The following is a 16,249-nucleotide window of genomic DNA, read 5'->3' on the forward strand; positions in this document are numbered from 1 at the left end:
CCCCCCCCCCCCAAGAACCTGAGGCCTCCAGGTCCCCTAACTAAACTCTAAAGTCCACCCAACCCCCATTACCACTACCCCCCTCCCCCGGACAAGGACAGATTTAGTAGCCCTCAGAAGTGATAAGAAGCGCTGTGAAGTTGGGGCACCGCGCTCAGGTGGGCAGGAGGAGAGACCCTGGAGGAGAGGACAGAGAAGGCGGCGCTGCTTGGAGCAGCGCGCGGGCGGGCGGGTCACCTGCTGGGCAACCTCGGCCCTGGAGCGCTCGCTCCGAGCCCAGCTCTCAGGGACCGGCTGCGCGTGAGACCCCGAGGGGGTGGAAGGAGTGGGGAGGGGTGGCGGGAGAGAGCGGAGCCACTGGGGACCGAAGATGGAGGGGAGACCGGGATATGGGGAGACAAGGGAGGGACACACACGCGCGCGCGCACACACACACACACACACACACACACACACACACACACACACACACACACACGCCTTTGCCCTTACCAGGTTGAGCACAGTCTCCACGATGTCCCGGTTGCTGACCTCTCCGACCTGTATGAGTCCGATCAACACGGCGAATTTCATCCGAATGTTGCGGATCGGCACCGAAGGGTTAATCATCCCCGCGGGGAGCACCACCGAGCCGGAGCCGGACGCCCCCCTCAGTTCCCCCATCCCGCCGCCGCTGCTGCCACCACCGCCGCCGCTACCGCCGCTGCCACCGCCGCTGCCGCCGCCGCCGCCACCGCCGCCACCGACACAGCCGCTGCCGCTGGCCCCGACGGCGATGAGCCCCACGGGCTGAGGAGGTTCGAGCCCTGGGCCCGGGCCCGGCTTCTCGCTGGCCATCGGCGTCCTTCGTGAGGAGAAGGCGAGAGCAGCGGCGCCGCCTCCGCCGGGACCGTTATCCCCGCCTTGGCCCCCGCCCCCCGGCCGTCGCCTCGGAGCCCCAGCATCCACCAGCGCCGCGGCGCCGGGCCCGCTCCCCGCCTGCGCCTCAGCCCGGCCCGCGCGGGCGCCCGGCCCGGGTGGAAGCGGTCACAGATCCTCACAGCCCTATTCCCGGCGGAGGTGGCGCCGCCAAGCGCTGCCAGGCCAGCGAGCGGCGGTGCCCGCCCCACAGCTGTGCCCGTGCGGCCGCCGCCGCCGCCGCCGCCGCTGCTGCCGGTCTCCCCCCCACCACTCCTCCCGGTCCGGCCGGCCCGGCCCGCCCCCCGCCCCCCACTGAGATGCTGCTGCCGCTACCCCCCCCCCCCAAAAAAAAAAAGAAGCCCGAGGCAACAGCCGCTGGGCCACGGCGCTAGCAGGTGCTGAAGCTCAGGCTGTGGCCGATGCTATGCGGACGCTGCTGGCCGCCGCTGGTACCGGCGCCACTGTTGTTGTGAAGCCTCGACGTCGCCGCTCACTCCGCCATGTTGCCGCCCCCTGCCTGCGGTAGCGGACACTGCGCCTGCGCAGAGCCTACGGGGGCGGAGCCCTCGCTGTCCCCCCCCCCCTTTTTTTTTACCCTGCCCTCCTTCGCTTCCACCCACCCACCCCCGACACCCTTCGTCCCTCTTCCTCCCCCCCCCCACTCCACCCACAACCTCCCTGAATGGATAGACAGGTGAGCAGGTGCATGGGGACGGGCTTGCCAGACACTGGGACTAAGTTGGCATAGGCGGGGCGGGTGGTGGCTTCCTTGTGGCTGCTCCCTGGAGGGTGGATTCTCCCAGTGGGGAAGGACACAGCGTGCGCGTCTTGCCCAAGCTGCCACCACCTCCTCCTCCCTTCTCTACATGCTCTCGCTGGGAGCTCCTTCGTGGTCTTCGCGGTTGCACCCAGCCAATGCCACGTGCCTGGTAAGGTAGGGGAGTGGCAGACGATCCCTTTCTGCCCCTCTTTGCCCTTCCTTGCATTCCGTCCTCCTGCTCTCCCTGAAATTTCCCAAAGGGAAAGTGGCTGGCAAAGCAGAAACAAACACACGGGGAGGGAAGAGGAGCCCGCATTGCCTGGGGGGAAGGATGCAGATGGAGTGTAATGGGTCTTTATTATTTTTTTTTCCTACAGCCTAGAGAGAGGCTGACACCTGCACACACAGGCGCGACTTAAAATAGAACTTGTCAAACAGTGATCCTCTCAGGAACTGGCTGGGAACAACAAATAGCTCTTGAACTCGCCTCCCGGCTTAAAAAGGCAGGTCTGGGTGACCGTGGGCAGTAGTTGAATGGTTTTCAACAAATCTCACACTTAAAAAATTTTTTTTTCCCTAAAGAGTCTCAGGTATGATGCCTTCTCTTAGGGGGGCAGATTTCTGAGGAGTTTTTATTTTGAAATTATCTAAATATAGGGTAGATTCTCATTCTCACTGTCATCCTTAGCCTATGAGAAAAATGATTTCTATATCTCAACAGATACAGAACCCCCCCCCAATATAGTTAGAATTTTTAAGAAGTTAACATGCATGTAGTAATCTTACCACTGGCATTGCATTAAAACTAAATAAACATGACTTCTGGTTACTTCCTTCAAATGACAGATGTAATTTTCTTGAATATTTCATGAAGCCTGCCCTGCATGTGCAATAAAGATATATTTCACAAGACACTAGAAATATTGCATCTCTTAAAATATATTCAAATCATTTTCATTTTCATCACAAATGGAAAAAAGTCAATATGTAAATCCATCATAATCCAGTTTGTTACTAATCACATCTAATTAGAACTACTGCTGGTGAACTTAACTCCCAGAGAGCAAGGGACATGGAAAAAGTCTGAAGTACACAGCTTATAACAAAATTCCCCCAAAACAAAGAGATTAGGATTAGTACTTGGTCATGTGTTTTTCTGAACTTCCACTGAAGTGATTGAACTATTAAGTAGTTAAGCAAAAAAGAGAAGAAGGAAGGGAGGGAAGAAATTGGTATGTTCATTTCAGTGAAATAGCAAGGGAATTATATAATGTTTGTATCTATGAGGATTTGCAAAAAATGAAAGATTTAACCTGTACTGGTGTGACTTGAGATAGAATCTAACTGAAAACCCCCTAACATTTATATCTTATCTACAGCATGTCTTTTTGGTGTCTGCTAGTATCAAGACTGAGCTCTGGGCCTTGTACTGTCACTATACTTTTGCTAATGGCTGGCACTCTACCACCTAAGCCACTCCTCCAATTTGCTGGTTAATTAGAAATAAAATCTTACAAATTTTTCTACCTGGGCTTGCTTTGAATTGTAATCCTTCAGATCTCAACGTCTTGAGTTGCTAGGATTACAGGTAAAAGCCACCAGTGGTGGCCGTCTACAACATATTTGTCTGTACCGTGGCTGGGAATATAGCCTAGTGGCAAGAGTGCTTGCCTTCCATACATGAAGCCCTGGGTTCAATTCCCCAGCACCACATATATAGAAAATGGCCAGAAGTGGCTCTGTGGCTCAAGTGGCAGAGTGCTAGCCTTGAGAAAAAAGAAGCCAGGGACAGTGCTCAGGCCCTGAGTCCAAGGCCTAGGACTGGCAAAAACAAACAAACAAACAAAAACAACAACAACAAAAAAAACCATATTTGTCTGTACCAGGTATCTACTTCTATGAGAATGATGTCATTTGCAAATTTAAATTGGTACATCTTTTTTGCATATATAAATCCACACTTAAAAGTCATCACACTGGTTTATTTAACCAGACAGACAGATAGATAGATAGATAGATAGATAGATAGATAGATAGATAGATAGATCTATATCTATCTATATGGCAGCAAGTTCTACTTGTGTTATATTTTAGATGTCTTGAATGAGTGCTTTGAGAAAATGGCAACCTGAACTTCCTATTTTCTTTCCAAATGAATAGTTTAACATCATTTTTCACATTTGTTTGAATTTTTCCTGCAGTTTTGCTTTATTTTTCTTGCTAGTGTTGTTGTTAATGGAGATTAGTAATGGCTAAAGAGAATAGCCATATTTCAAAATAGGGGGGTAATACTTCTTCTGTGTACTTAATTCAATTTCAGAGATATTTAAAAGAGCTTACTAATTAAAGTGTTCACTTATGGACTGTCAAGCCCTCACAAGCAGTATGGCACAGTGGAATGTGGGGAGGGCTTTGAATCGCACTCATAACCATCCATACAGTCTACTCAAGCTATTTGACTTCATTATACTCGTTCCTTAAACACACATGATAACACCTGCCTCATAGGGAAGTGAGAAGTCAATGAAATCATTTCATCCCAGCAGCCAGCATACAGTAATATGTATTTACATTGTTACAGGAATAATGTGTTAAGTGGTCTGTAAACACATGAAACACTAATAACCATATACAAACTTTAAAATTTCACATACATGTTTTCAAGACATGAAGTTTTATAAAGATGGCCACCAAGTCTGTTTTCTTTTAAGACTACAACGCCACTCTGCTAGTGCACAAATACTTAGTATTTAGATTTACAATATTTCGAAATGAAAGATAGGTCCATAATACTAAAATAGTCTAAGATAATCACTTTTAAATCCATAGATTAAAAACATATGGTGACTCACATATAAATCTGGAAACTCAAGAGTATGAGACCTGGGTTTGAGGTTTAGAACCAGGCCAGACAGACAAATCCAAAAGACTCTGTTGAAATAAGCAAAAAGCTAGAGGTGAGGGTATATCTCAAGTTGTACAGCTCTAGCTATTAACAAAAACTTCTGTAAGAGTAGGAGGCTCAGTATAAGGGATAGAGAATATGTGTGTGTGAATATGCATATATACACATTTTATAAATATATACTATGATGTATAGTATATATAAATTATATAGTATATATGTAAGTATTAATTTTGTATGCAATTCTGTGTACCCATTATTCTGATTCCAAAGCACAACCTTTTAAAGATAAGAGCCCATGAATCTGAGTTCTAAGAGACAACTTGTGGTTTAGAATGCATGCTTCAGATTCAATAGAACTTAGTTTGGATTCCAATCTCACCACCTGCTTCTATGTGTGATCTTGAACAAATGGCTGAGCAAGCCTCAATTTACCCAACCAATATAAACATTACAATACTATTTCCTAGGATTAAAGCAGATGATAAATAGGGTACTTAATGTGGAACAACTGTCAATCAATGGTATTTCTGTTCATTGGCTGTGAGGAAAAATATGTTATAATTATTTTAATGTTTTTAGTATAGAACATGACCAACTTCTCATTTAATTTAAATAATTTATTTATTTAATTATTTATTGGCCAGTCCTGGGGCTTGGGCTCAGGGCCTGAGCACTGTCCCTGTCTTTTTGCCCAAGGCTAGCACTCTACCACTTGAGCCACAGCGCCACTTATGGCTTTTTCTATATATGTGGTGCTAAGGAATAGAACCCAGGGCTTCATGTATATGAGGCAAGCACTCTACCACTAGCCCATATTACCAGCCCTTCTCATTTAAATTTTTAAACAAATGAATAAAAATAATTCAAACTACATATTCCCTTTGTCTGTTCTTTTGAAAGAAGTTTGTTGTTCTGAACAGAATGCTTCAAATTCTATACGGATGGGACTAATAGAAAATACAGAGAAATGGTTACACTCAACATTCAAACATACAGCTCCTGTTGATGCACCCTCAAATTTGACTTACATGGGTTGATTTTGGAGTTTTTAGCAGCATGACTCCATCTATATCATGTAGTAATGACCCATGTAATATAGTGAAGATTCATGTTTGGTACAGAGTAAATTTCCAAATAATTTTATTTCCATTTCCTTCTCATTAAAAAGGTATTACCAACCAGAAGAGCCAAGATTTTTTGTTTTGTTTTAATTTTACACAGCAACCTGTATCTAATATGTATCACTACATTAAGATTTTGAGATATAAAATACAGATTTTACATACTTATTTAAATTTTATTTTATTCAAAATTTCTACTTAAATTCCATATGCTAGAAATTTCTTAATTCTGAATTTATTTTGAAAATCATTCATTGTCTTGTTCTTCTTAGGACCTACAATTTTGAAAATAGTTCTTCTACATAGTCATGTAAGGAATGGAACAGGATAAAAATAACTCAGTGTTACTAGTAACAGTATGAATGAAATCAACTCAACTTTTTTCAAATTGTGGATCTCAAGTTACCTGTAACAAAATGTATTTAATGGATGGAAACACACAGTTCCTCTTTCTATGGAATAAAACAAAACTACAGGATAAGAAATACAAAAATATAGGGGCTGGGGATATGGCCTAGTGGCAAGAGAGCTTGCCTCCTATACATGAGGCCCTGGGTTCGATTCCCCAGCACCACATATACAGAAAGCGGCCAGAAGTGGCGCTGTGGCTCAAGTAGCAGAGTGCTAGCCTTGAGCAAAAGGAAGCCAGGGACAATGCTCAGGCCCTGAGTCCAAGGCCCAGGACTGGCCAAAAAAAAAAAAAAAAAGAAACACAAAAATATAAGCAATAGGTAGTTCATGAATTTTGTTTTAAAAATATATACACACATGCATATATAACATTTATATATCTATCTGTATACATATACATATATACACTAGATAACAATGTGAAATTTACTTCCCACTGCAAGTAATAGTCAAAAGTTTGGTTTGTTTAGTTTCTTTTTGACTATTCATTAGCTGCTATACAATGTTAAGGACCAGCCCATCTTTCTCTAATTGGTCCAAAAGATACCTTGACTTCTGGCCAGATGAAGTCTAGACATAGTCTATCTCTACATTTGAATTAAGTTCAATGAAAATATATAGACATGAATTACTATTAAAACAAATAATAAACTAAAAGTAATAGTGATAGTAATCAACTGGCTGTGACTTTTCAGGAATTTGCCTCCCTCTGCCTTTGGAATTGCCATCCCCTGGAGTACTACTTCTCTATGACTTCTCAAACCCCACTGAGAAATGTTCAATGATCCAGCATCCAGTTTCTTCCAGGATCAATATATATAATTTGTACTACCTTAGGGACATGAGAGATCACTTAGATTAAATAAGTGCTGATTCTCAAATTCTTCATCAAACTTTTAAGTTTCCTTAGAAACTATTGTCTATTTTATTATTGTAAATATGATGTACAGAGTGGTTACAGTTATGTAAGTCAGGTAACAAGTACATTTCTTTTTCAAAAGTGTCACCTCTTCCCTCCCCACAAGTTGTATAGTTCATTTCCAATGAAGTGTCTAGTGAGTATCACTGCTGCACTTATTCTCCTTTTGTTCCACCATTTCTGTGTTCCTCCTTACCCACCCCCCAAAACAGAGAAACTTACATATAAGAAAAAAGATACAGAAGTCAAAAACAACAACTGAAAAGAGGGGGGAATGGCAAAAGAAAAAACTCTCTTGTTTCCATTTCTTGGAATTCGTTTTGTTTTGATAATCATTTTATACGATCATATGCACATAGCTATTGAGCCTTTGTTATCCTTTCCTAAGAATAACTTCCTTTGTTTTCACTGTGTGGATGTTTAGAATCTTGTTGAATTTCAATGCAGATGCCCCTCAGTGGATGAATGGACCAAGAAAGTGTGGTATATACACACAATAGAATTGTATGCTTCCATCAGAAAAAAATTATATTGCAGTATTTGTAAGGAAATGGAAAAACTTTCACTACCTAATTTGACACATTATTGAAAGAATTGCAATGTGGATGCTTTCAAATAACAAATATTTGAGAGCCTACTGTGTGTAAAAATCAAATAGACTAGTTGAAAGGATGTCAAATTTTCCATTTAGAGAAATAATTATCTTCACATATAGAAAGTTAATCAGTAAGTCAATGCATAAAAATGTCAAGAGAATGATACAAAAATAATATGTACTGTGTAATTTCCCAAAAAAGAGACCTGAATGAAATGCACATCATACATGCATATCATCTGTTCAAAACATTACTAGTAACCCTCTTTGGCTAACAAAGTCTTGTGTCCTTATCTTAGTGCCAAAGACCCTCTATTCCTTGGCTTTCTGTCAAGTTTTACTTCATTCTTTTCCTGATAGGAACTTTTATCAATGACTCACACCCTTCCTAAGTATGCAGAATTAAATTTATTAACAATTTTTCTGGCCTGACTTAATGACTCATGCCTGTAATTTTAGCTACTTGGAAGGCAGAAAAGGGGAACACTGAAGTTCCAGGTCTGCCTGGGAAAAATGTTAGCAAGACCTCATTTCAACTAATAGCAGGATCTGGTAGCATGCTTATCCCAGTTATATGGGAACTGTCAAAAGGGGGATAATGATCCTGGCCAGTCTGGACATAAGTGCAAGATCATAGAAAAACATAATTAAAGTCCCTCCAAAGGGTTACTGGAGTAGCTCAGGTGTCAGAGCATTCTTGCTTACCTAGCATGAAACCCACCAAATCTATGTATACACACACACACACACACACACACACACACACACACACACACACACAGAATGCTAAAATCCTATCATATTTACTAGTTGAAAAATATATTGTGAAAAATTGCTACTTTCATGTAAATGATCCATAAAAGTTAATGTTGAATTTGATTAAAATATTTAAACACTTTTTGCTTTTTAAAATCATACAATTGCCTATATTTGAAATGCACATATATTGTTCTAAGATGAATTGTTGTACCCCCCAAAAATGTCACCAAGTCTCAAACTACAGTACCTTTCAACGTGGTCTTATTTAGGAATAAAGTCTTAGTAGATGAGATCAAATAAGATTAGATTAGTCAATGAACCTTAAATGAATATGATTGATGTTCTTATAAGAAGAAAAGAGACAGAGACAGGTACATAGGGAAGGTGGTATTAAGACAGATGCAGCAAAGACAGTCATGTGAAAGCAGTGGCAGACTGGAGTTTTACAAGTGGAATCCAAGAAAATGAGAGAATTACAGGCAATTACTGTAAGCCAAAAGGAAGCAATAAAAAAATTCTTATGGCTTTCAAAGGGAACATGACACTGTTGATACCCTGACTTTTAATACATCGTGTTATATACCTTCAAGATGTAAATAAAAAGGATTTGTTTAGTTTTTTAAAGAAAAAAAACCCTGCATTTCTGTTTAGCTGATCTTATCTTCTGAAAAGTAAAGGAACTGTCTTGTGTTGGGCACAGTTTTATCAATGGTTTCTTTGTATTAAAACAAGCTCCACCAGTTTCTTTTGTAGCAGCAAGTACACTTAACAGCACGTTTCAGGCTATTTTGACTTGCCCAAGCATAGTAAGATGGACGTCATAATTCATCTTCATAATTCGTACCACAGGGTTTTTGTTCATACACACAGCAGAGTTCACATGACAGCATTATAAATAAAACATTCTCATTGTTTCCCTTTTAGCATCCCATTCCTAATCCTAAACAATCATTTGAAGTGTGCTAGAATAGCTAAAAGAATGGATTTGAAAAGACATAGATTGTGTTCAAATTCTACCATATTATTCTTGACCTTATATTATTGTCCTTGTAACTACTTCCGATGTAATGTTTGACATGGCTAAGCAGACAAAGCACACAAATGTTTTAGAACAGTGCCTGTAATGAATGCTCAATAGATTATAAAGGTTATGATGATAGACTGAGAAAAAAGGATTAGTTGAGTTTTAAGAGTTACAATCATTTTGCTTACCTTCTCTTCATCCATTGACCTGGTTTTCTCTTCTTCAAAAAGCAGGTAGAACATCAATGTTTTTTCAGGGTTTGGGTTTTTTGGGGGCTTTTTTTGTTTTGTTTTGTTGTTCCTCTTGTCGTTGTTTGGTAAAAGTCTGTTCTGTTCTATCCTGACACTTGCTTATTTTATAATAATCTTAATGATTTCCATTTCTTTCTCAAATGGGAATGTTCTATCCTTGCTAAGTACATTAACTAAATTAGCAAAATAACTTTCTTTTCCTTTCTGCTAGCCATAGTTGGGAGAAGGCATATAATGAACTTAAGTATTTTTCTCCTGGGATTTTATAAAAATAAAGAAGCCAAAAGATTATGCAAATAATAACATAGTATTCCTTTGTCATGTACTAATCCACAGATTGAAGAGATTATTCAGCTTCTTTGAGTCCTGGTTTTCTTACCAATAAAATGGAAATGAATAGCTCCTCTTATAGACTGAAGTCCTCATAAACATGAAAGAAAATGTGATCATGTTTTCAAGAGTGTAGAATATCACAAAGAAATCAATGACATTAATTTTGGTAGAGATATGGAATGAGAGAATAATTCTAGTGATCTAAAAATGCTATATTTTGCTAGTAGTTAGGCATAGCTGGAAAGGTAGAACATAAAACTGGCCCTTTTGTTATTTGTTTGTTTGTTTTATGACAGTGCTAAGGCCTGAACTTGGAGCCTTCCTTATATTTCTCACTCCAGGATGGTGTTCTACCACTTGTACCACACTTCTACTTCCAGCTTTTTGCCAGTATATTGGAGGTCAGGATGTCACAGAATTTGTCTTACTTCAACCTGAACACATATATCTGAGCCTCCTGAGTAGCTAGAATTGCAGGCAACTCTAGCCACAAAACTAGTTTTGACACAATGTAGTCCACAATGGAGAAAGGCTACAAGGTAGATAGACAAATACCATGTCCAGAGCTAGTGGTTACATTAAATGATCTGCATTTAAACTAGTGAGAATAGCAATTACTGAGACACACCTGGAAAGGAGACTTGAGACAACCACAATTCTTAAAAACAGAGCAGGAAAGTAATCTAAAATTGCTCAAACTGGCTGAGTGTGCAAGTACACACCTACAATGCCAGCTACTCAAGAAGCAGAAATCAGGAAGGTTGCCATTTAAGACAAGTCCAAATAAAAAGTTAGCCAGAACCCATCTCAATGAATAAAAATCAGTCTGAATTGAATTGTGTACAGCTGTAATCCCAGATACAGAGGCAGTTTATGTAAGAGGACGGTGTTCTGAAGCATATTTGGGTCAAAAAAATGAGAAACCCTCTCTGAAAAATAACTAAATCAAAAAGTACTGAGGCCATGGGCCAAGTGGTAGGAAAAGAGCCAAGAAACTGGAAACACTATCAACAAACCAAAAAGGGAAACAAGAAGCTAAGTTTAAGATCCTCAAAAGGCATGGCAATTTGCACCACAGTACTAGGATATTTATATTTCTCTGTGCAAAGCATCAATTCTTGAAGGATAGCTAATCTAGAGCATGGATTTGAGGTAAGTGGAAGCAAGTGGAACAAACCAGCTTCCGCCAAAAAGATAGATTCTGAAATATCCTGATTAGCTTTTAAAAGACTGCGCAGTTTAAAAACAAAGCTTACACAGCCTTAGATTTCAATTTCTTTTTATTTAAAAGGAGCAAGTTCTGTACAAGGGAGTTAAATGTTTTATGGACAAGAAAGAAAATGTGCTGGAACCAGTTTATTCATCATCTTCTTTGTCCTCTTCTTCTTTCCCTTCCTCATCATCTTCATCTTCTTAATTGTCTTCCTCTTCCCTTTATGTTGCTGTTTTCACCCTTCACAACTCCCTCTTTTGCTGAATAAGGTTTTTCTTTACCTCAGTAGGCATCAATTTCCTTTTTGTATTTTTTTCCCTCAGCTTAGCAGCCATCATTTTCTCTTCTTCCTCTTCCTCTTCCTCCTCCACCTTCTCCCTCCTCTTCTCCATTTTTATATACTTACCACACTACCAAATGTACTTTATGATAGTCAAGTAGTCAAGTCCTGCTGATATTTTTCTTTTCGTTTCCTTTCTTTCTTTCTTTTTTTTTTTTTTTTGCCAGTCCTAGGGTTTGAACTTAGGGCCTGTGCCCTGGTTTCTTTTTGCTCAAGGTTAGTACATTACCACAGTGCTACTTCTGGCTTTTTCTATATATGTGGTGTTGAGGAATCAAACCCAGGGCTTCATGTATAAAAAGCAAACACTCTACCACCATATTTCCAACCCTGATGGTGGTATTTTCTGTAGTTATTAACCTTGGCCTGGTACAGAATGGGGCTTGTAAACTGGCATGCAAATTTAAAGCAAGTTCTTGTCGCTGAACGGCACAAATTACTTTTACATAGGGATGACAGTTCTTTCATCTTCAGTTGTGTGATACAGCTTATATGAAATAATTGTTGTTAAATGAATACAACTCTGTAATTGCAAACTGTTTTGTTGACATTCTAAATGCTTCTAGGTAAATACACTTTTTATTTAAAAATAAAAATAAGACTACAGTAACCCATTTTCTGATTGGGCAGAAAGATACAGCTCTGTCAAATCTCTAGACAAATTTCCCTTGTGATTTACACTTTGTGTTTGTGCTACCACAAAATATTTTGAAAGTAAAAAAGCTAAATCACTGTTTTACTCTCTCATTATTAGATGTTCCATATGTATTATCTCAGCTGAAGTTGCAAATATTTACTTCACTTTTGTTTACTATGAATTAAGTTTACTAATTTATTACCTAAAGCCAAACGATAGAACAATTGAATTGAGGTAATGGGAAGTGAATGCTGGACACAGCTCTTCTTGTGGATAAGGATTTAATACTATCCTTTGATAACTTTGCATTCTGGTTCTAAACTCAAAATTGACCACAAAGTGTCACTAGTTGAATGTTTCCAGTGATCAACAGCAAAGCTCAAGCCAGCCTTCCATGTAGAGAGAGAATGACATGCCCAAGTTGTCAGACCTCAACATCAAGTTATTGTTCTTTTTATACAGTGTGTATCTTTTTGCCCCAAGAAACTTCTTCCCCTCAGTTCATGGCAACTGTTATAGGTTATTGGATTAATAGACCATTAAAAATTAACCTGTATATCTCCTGATGTGTGTGTGTGTGTGTGTGTGTGTGTGTGTGTGTGTGTGCACCCATCTTGGAGCTTGAACTAAGGGCCTGGGCACTATCCCTTAGTTCTTTTGCTCAAGACTAGCATTCTGCTACTTGAGGGCCACAGCTCCACTTCTGGATTTTTAAAGTGATTAATTGAAGATACGAATCTCTTGGACTTTTCCTGCCTGGGTTGGCTTTGAACCTCAAAGCTCAGCCCCCTTAAGAACTGGGTTTATAGGCATGAGCCTATCTCCTGAGTTTGGAACATTCAAGTAACATTTCTATTATTTGGGTTTACAATCAACAGGTTCAAGCTTCAGTATCACACTTAGAAATATGTTAAATATGAAGTAAAATAGCCGTGATATATCAGCATAAAATGTTAGATATTGATGGCTTCGATGGTCTATATTTGTTACTAACATATAAATTGTATTTGTTACTAGCAAATAAGTAGCCAGATATGAAATTGAGTAAAAGCAGATTATTTTGTTTCTAATAAAGAATATATATAATAATTTAATGTCAATGACATTTTGGAAGTTGCCAACAATCATACTTTACACATTGAAACATAAGCAAATTCTGATGCATAGGTTTGTCATCACTCTTAGGGTCAACAGTGGTACCTGCTGGTAATTTCTGAAGTTAATACTTCCTTAAGTTTAATTCCAAAGATTTTTTTGTCTTTTGGTGTCCTCTGTCTTTAAAACCTGTACATAATACATAATATATTGCAATTGGACAACAAACAATTCCTCAATTTTTTATTCCTTAAAAGATTATAAAAGGGGCTGGGGATATAGCCTAGTGGCAAGAGTGCCTGCCTCGGATACACGAGGCCCTAGGTTCGATTCCCCAGCACCACATATGCAGAAAACGGCCAGAAGCGGCGCTGTGGCTCAAGTGGCAGAGTGCTAGCCTTGAGCGGGAAGAAGCCAGGGACAGTGCTCAGGCCCTGAGTCCAAGGCCCAGGACTGGCCAAAAAAAAAAAAAAAAAAAAAAAAAAAAAAAAAAAAAAAAAAAAGATTATAAAAGATATAATTGAAAACCTAATGAAAAAATAAAATACATAAGGATCCTATAACCATGCCTAAACATGCTAAATGTTATTTTTCTTGAAAAATATGTTAAATATTATGCTTACATATAAGCATTAATGAAGTTTGATTGCAGAATTTGAGTCCCTTGTTTTTTAAATCATTTTGCAGTGCTTTGTACTGAACCCAAAAATCTCACACGTGCTAGACAAGTGCTCTACTACTGATCATTTACCTAATATTAAAAAATAATGGTCAATTGTTTTCTCATATTCAAATTAATATGCACAAAATAAGAAGTATTTAATTAACATAATTGACTTTTCAAATATATTTGTACTAAATATTTGTATTTGAATCTAAGAAGAAATTTCAGTGCCTTTTTTATTACATCAGCTTCAGTGTAAAGATAATAGCAAGGAAAGTGATGAAAATTATTCATTGAATATTTCCCTTTGCTTGCTGTCTCAACTCTCATGTTATACTCATTCATATAAACCCCGCAATTAGCCTGAAGTTAGACACATAGCCTTTACTCATCTATAGCATTGCACTTAAAGTTATCCCTGAAGGTTACTGTCCCTGGTGCTGAAACTGGTCTGTGAAGTACTTGTATTGCAAAATGAAGCCATATCTCTAAGACATACCATGTGATTGAAATGATGGACTGGTTAATGTTAACACTGCAAATGAAGTATAAAATTTCATACATGGTGATATCTTCATATAAGATCAATAATAAGTATACTTCTTATTCTTATTATGTTACTACATGAGAGATATTTACAAATGTTTTAGACATCTGAAAATGTATTACTACTAGACAAGTAGTTAACTCTATTCATGTTAAATAGTATTTATGTAGGTGTCAGAACTAAGGGATTTGTTTTAAAAATAAATACCTGCTGTATAATTCCCTAACTATATTAAAGCACACTTGATTACAAGTAATTAGCTTTTATTTGATGCCTGTAATGACTTAGAAATTATGGTGAAATTCACTTTCCCCAGGAGGATTGTTTTGTTGATTCTGAGTTGAGGTCACATCCAGGGTATAGCAAGGCATTTATATATTCTCAAAAATAGAAGTGTAGATAGTGTTGATGTAAGTTCTCCTTTGCTAGGTAAGTGCAGAGGACCTAGTGGTCATTGGAACCCTATGACAGATAAAATCAAGATGCATATTCATAGAAAGAATAGGAGCTTTTAATCTAGACACTTCCTATTTTGTTTTGACAGTGTCTTCTGGTTTTATGTGCCCATTTCTGGACATTGGAAACCATGGAATTTTATGATGGTTGTGCAACATTTGTTTCTGCTTCATCTTTATGACCTGTATATTCATAGCAAGAATAGGATCTTTTAATCTAGATACTACCTATTTTGTTTTTACAGTGACTTCTGGTTTTATGTGCCCATTTCTGGACATTGGAAGCCATGGGATTTTATGCTGGACTGTGCAACATTTGCTTCTGCCTCAGTTTTATGACATGTATTCTTGACGAATTGAATCATAAATTACCCAGCCATTTTGTGGTTTCTCTGTTCATGATGTGTTTGACAGTATTGTGATTTGAAGTCAAGGCCTCCAACTTGCGAACACTCTACAACCTTTTTGATTTGGGGTTACTTTCAAAGAAGGTGTTACTTTTGCCCAAATCTTAGCCTCAAACCACAGCTCTTTTACATCTTCTTCCTGAATAGTTGAGATTACTAGCAACCACACCTGGCAAACACTTCACTAATTTATACTTTATATAAAAGTACTGTATGTGTGTATTTTTGTGTAGATGTATATTACATAAAACTTTCTGACATAATTGGGAATGTGATTCAATGCTAGAACACTAGCTTAACATGCTCATCGACGTTTGACCTCTACCACTATACATATAAAATATAAAAGAAAAGTTTTCATTCTGGTTGTGGGGCTTGAATTTGGGGCCTGGGCACTTTCTCTGAGCTATTACACTCAAACTTGTCATTTTATCACTTGAGGCCTTCCTCCACTTGTAGCTTCTAGGTGGTTAACTGGAAATAAGAGTTTTAGAGACCTTCCTTCCTGGGATAGCTTTAAACCATGATCCCCAGATCACTGCCTCCTGCATAGCTAGGATTACAGAGGAACATATTTTAAGTTTTCTGTAAATGAATGGCAATATATTATTTATTAATTTGATTTAATAAAATTTTAATCTAAGGGCTGGGGATATGGCCTAGTGGCAAGAGTGCTTGCCTCGTATACATGAGGCCCTGGGTTCAATTCCCCAGCACCACATATAAAGAAAACGGCCAGAAGTGGCGCTGTGGCTCAAGTGGCAGAGTGCTAGCCTTGAGCAAAAAAGAAGCCCAGGACAGTGCTCAGGCCCTGAGTCCAAGCCCCAGAACTGGCCAAAAAAAAAAAAATTTTTTTTTAATCTAAGCATTTTCCTCTATGATGAAATTATTTGTTAGCAAGAAATTTATT

At 39.2% G+C, this 16,249-nt stretch overlaps 1 protein-coding gene across 10 annotated transcripts in view; it reads right to left on the bottom strand.

Moving 5' to 3' along the window:
- Nbea (neurobeachin) overlaps positions 1 to 1,051 on the bottom strand; it is a 525,681-nt gene extending 524,630 nt beyond the window's left edge. For 5 of the 10 annotated variants that reach the window (XM_048341508.1, XM_048341507.1, XM_048341505.1 and 2 more), the window contains exon 1: positions 493 to 1,051. In XM_048341508.1, the coding sequence (XP_048197465.1) occupies positions 493 to 837 (345 nt within the window). In that variant the 5' untranslated portion in view covers positions 838 to 1,051. The remainder of the gene's footprint in view (positions 1 to 492) is intronic. The other 5 variants (XM_048341510.1, XM_048341511.1, XM_048341509.1 and 2 more) reach the window with 1 other exon arrangement.
- Between the last annotated feature and the right edge of the window lie 15,198 nt (positions 1,052 to 16,249).

Source organism: Perognathus longimembris, chromosome 3 (genome assembly GCF_023159225.1).
Source record: "Perognathus longimembris pacificus isolate PPM17 chromosome 3, ASM2315922v1, whole genome shotgun sequence".
Taxonomy (NCBI): domain Eukaryota; kingdom Metazoa; phylum Chordata; class Mammalia; order Rodentia; family Heteromyidae; genus Perognathus; species Perognathus longimembris.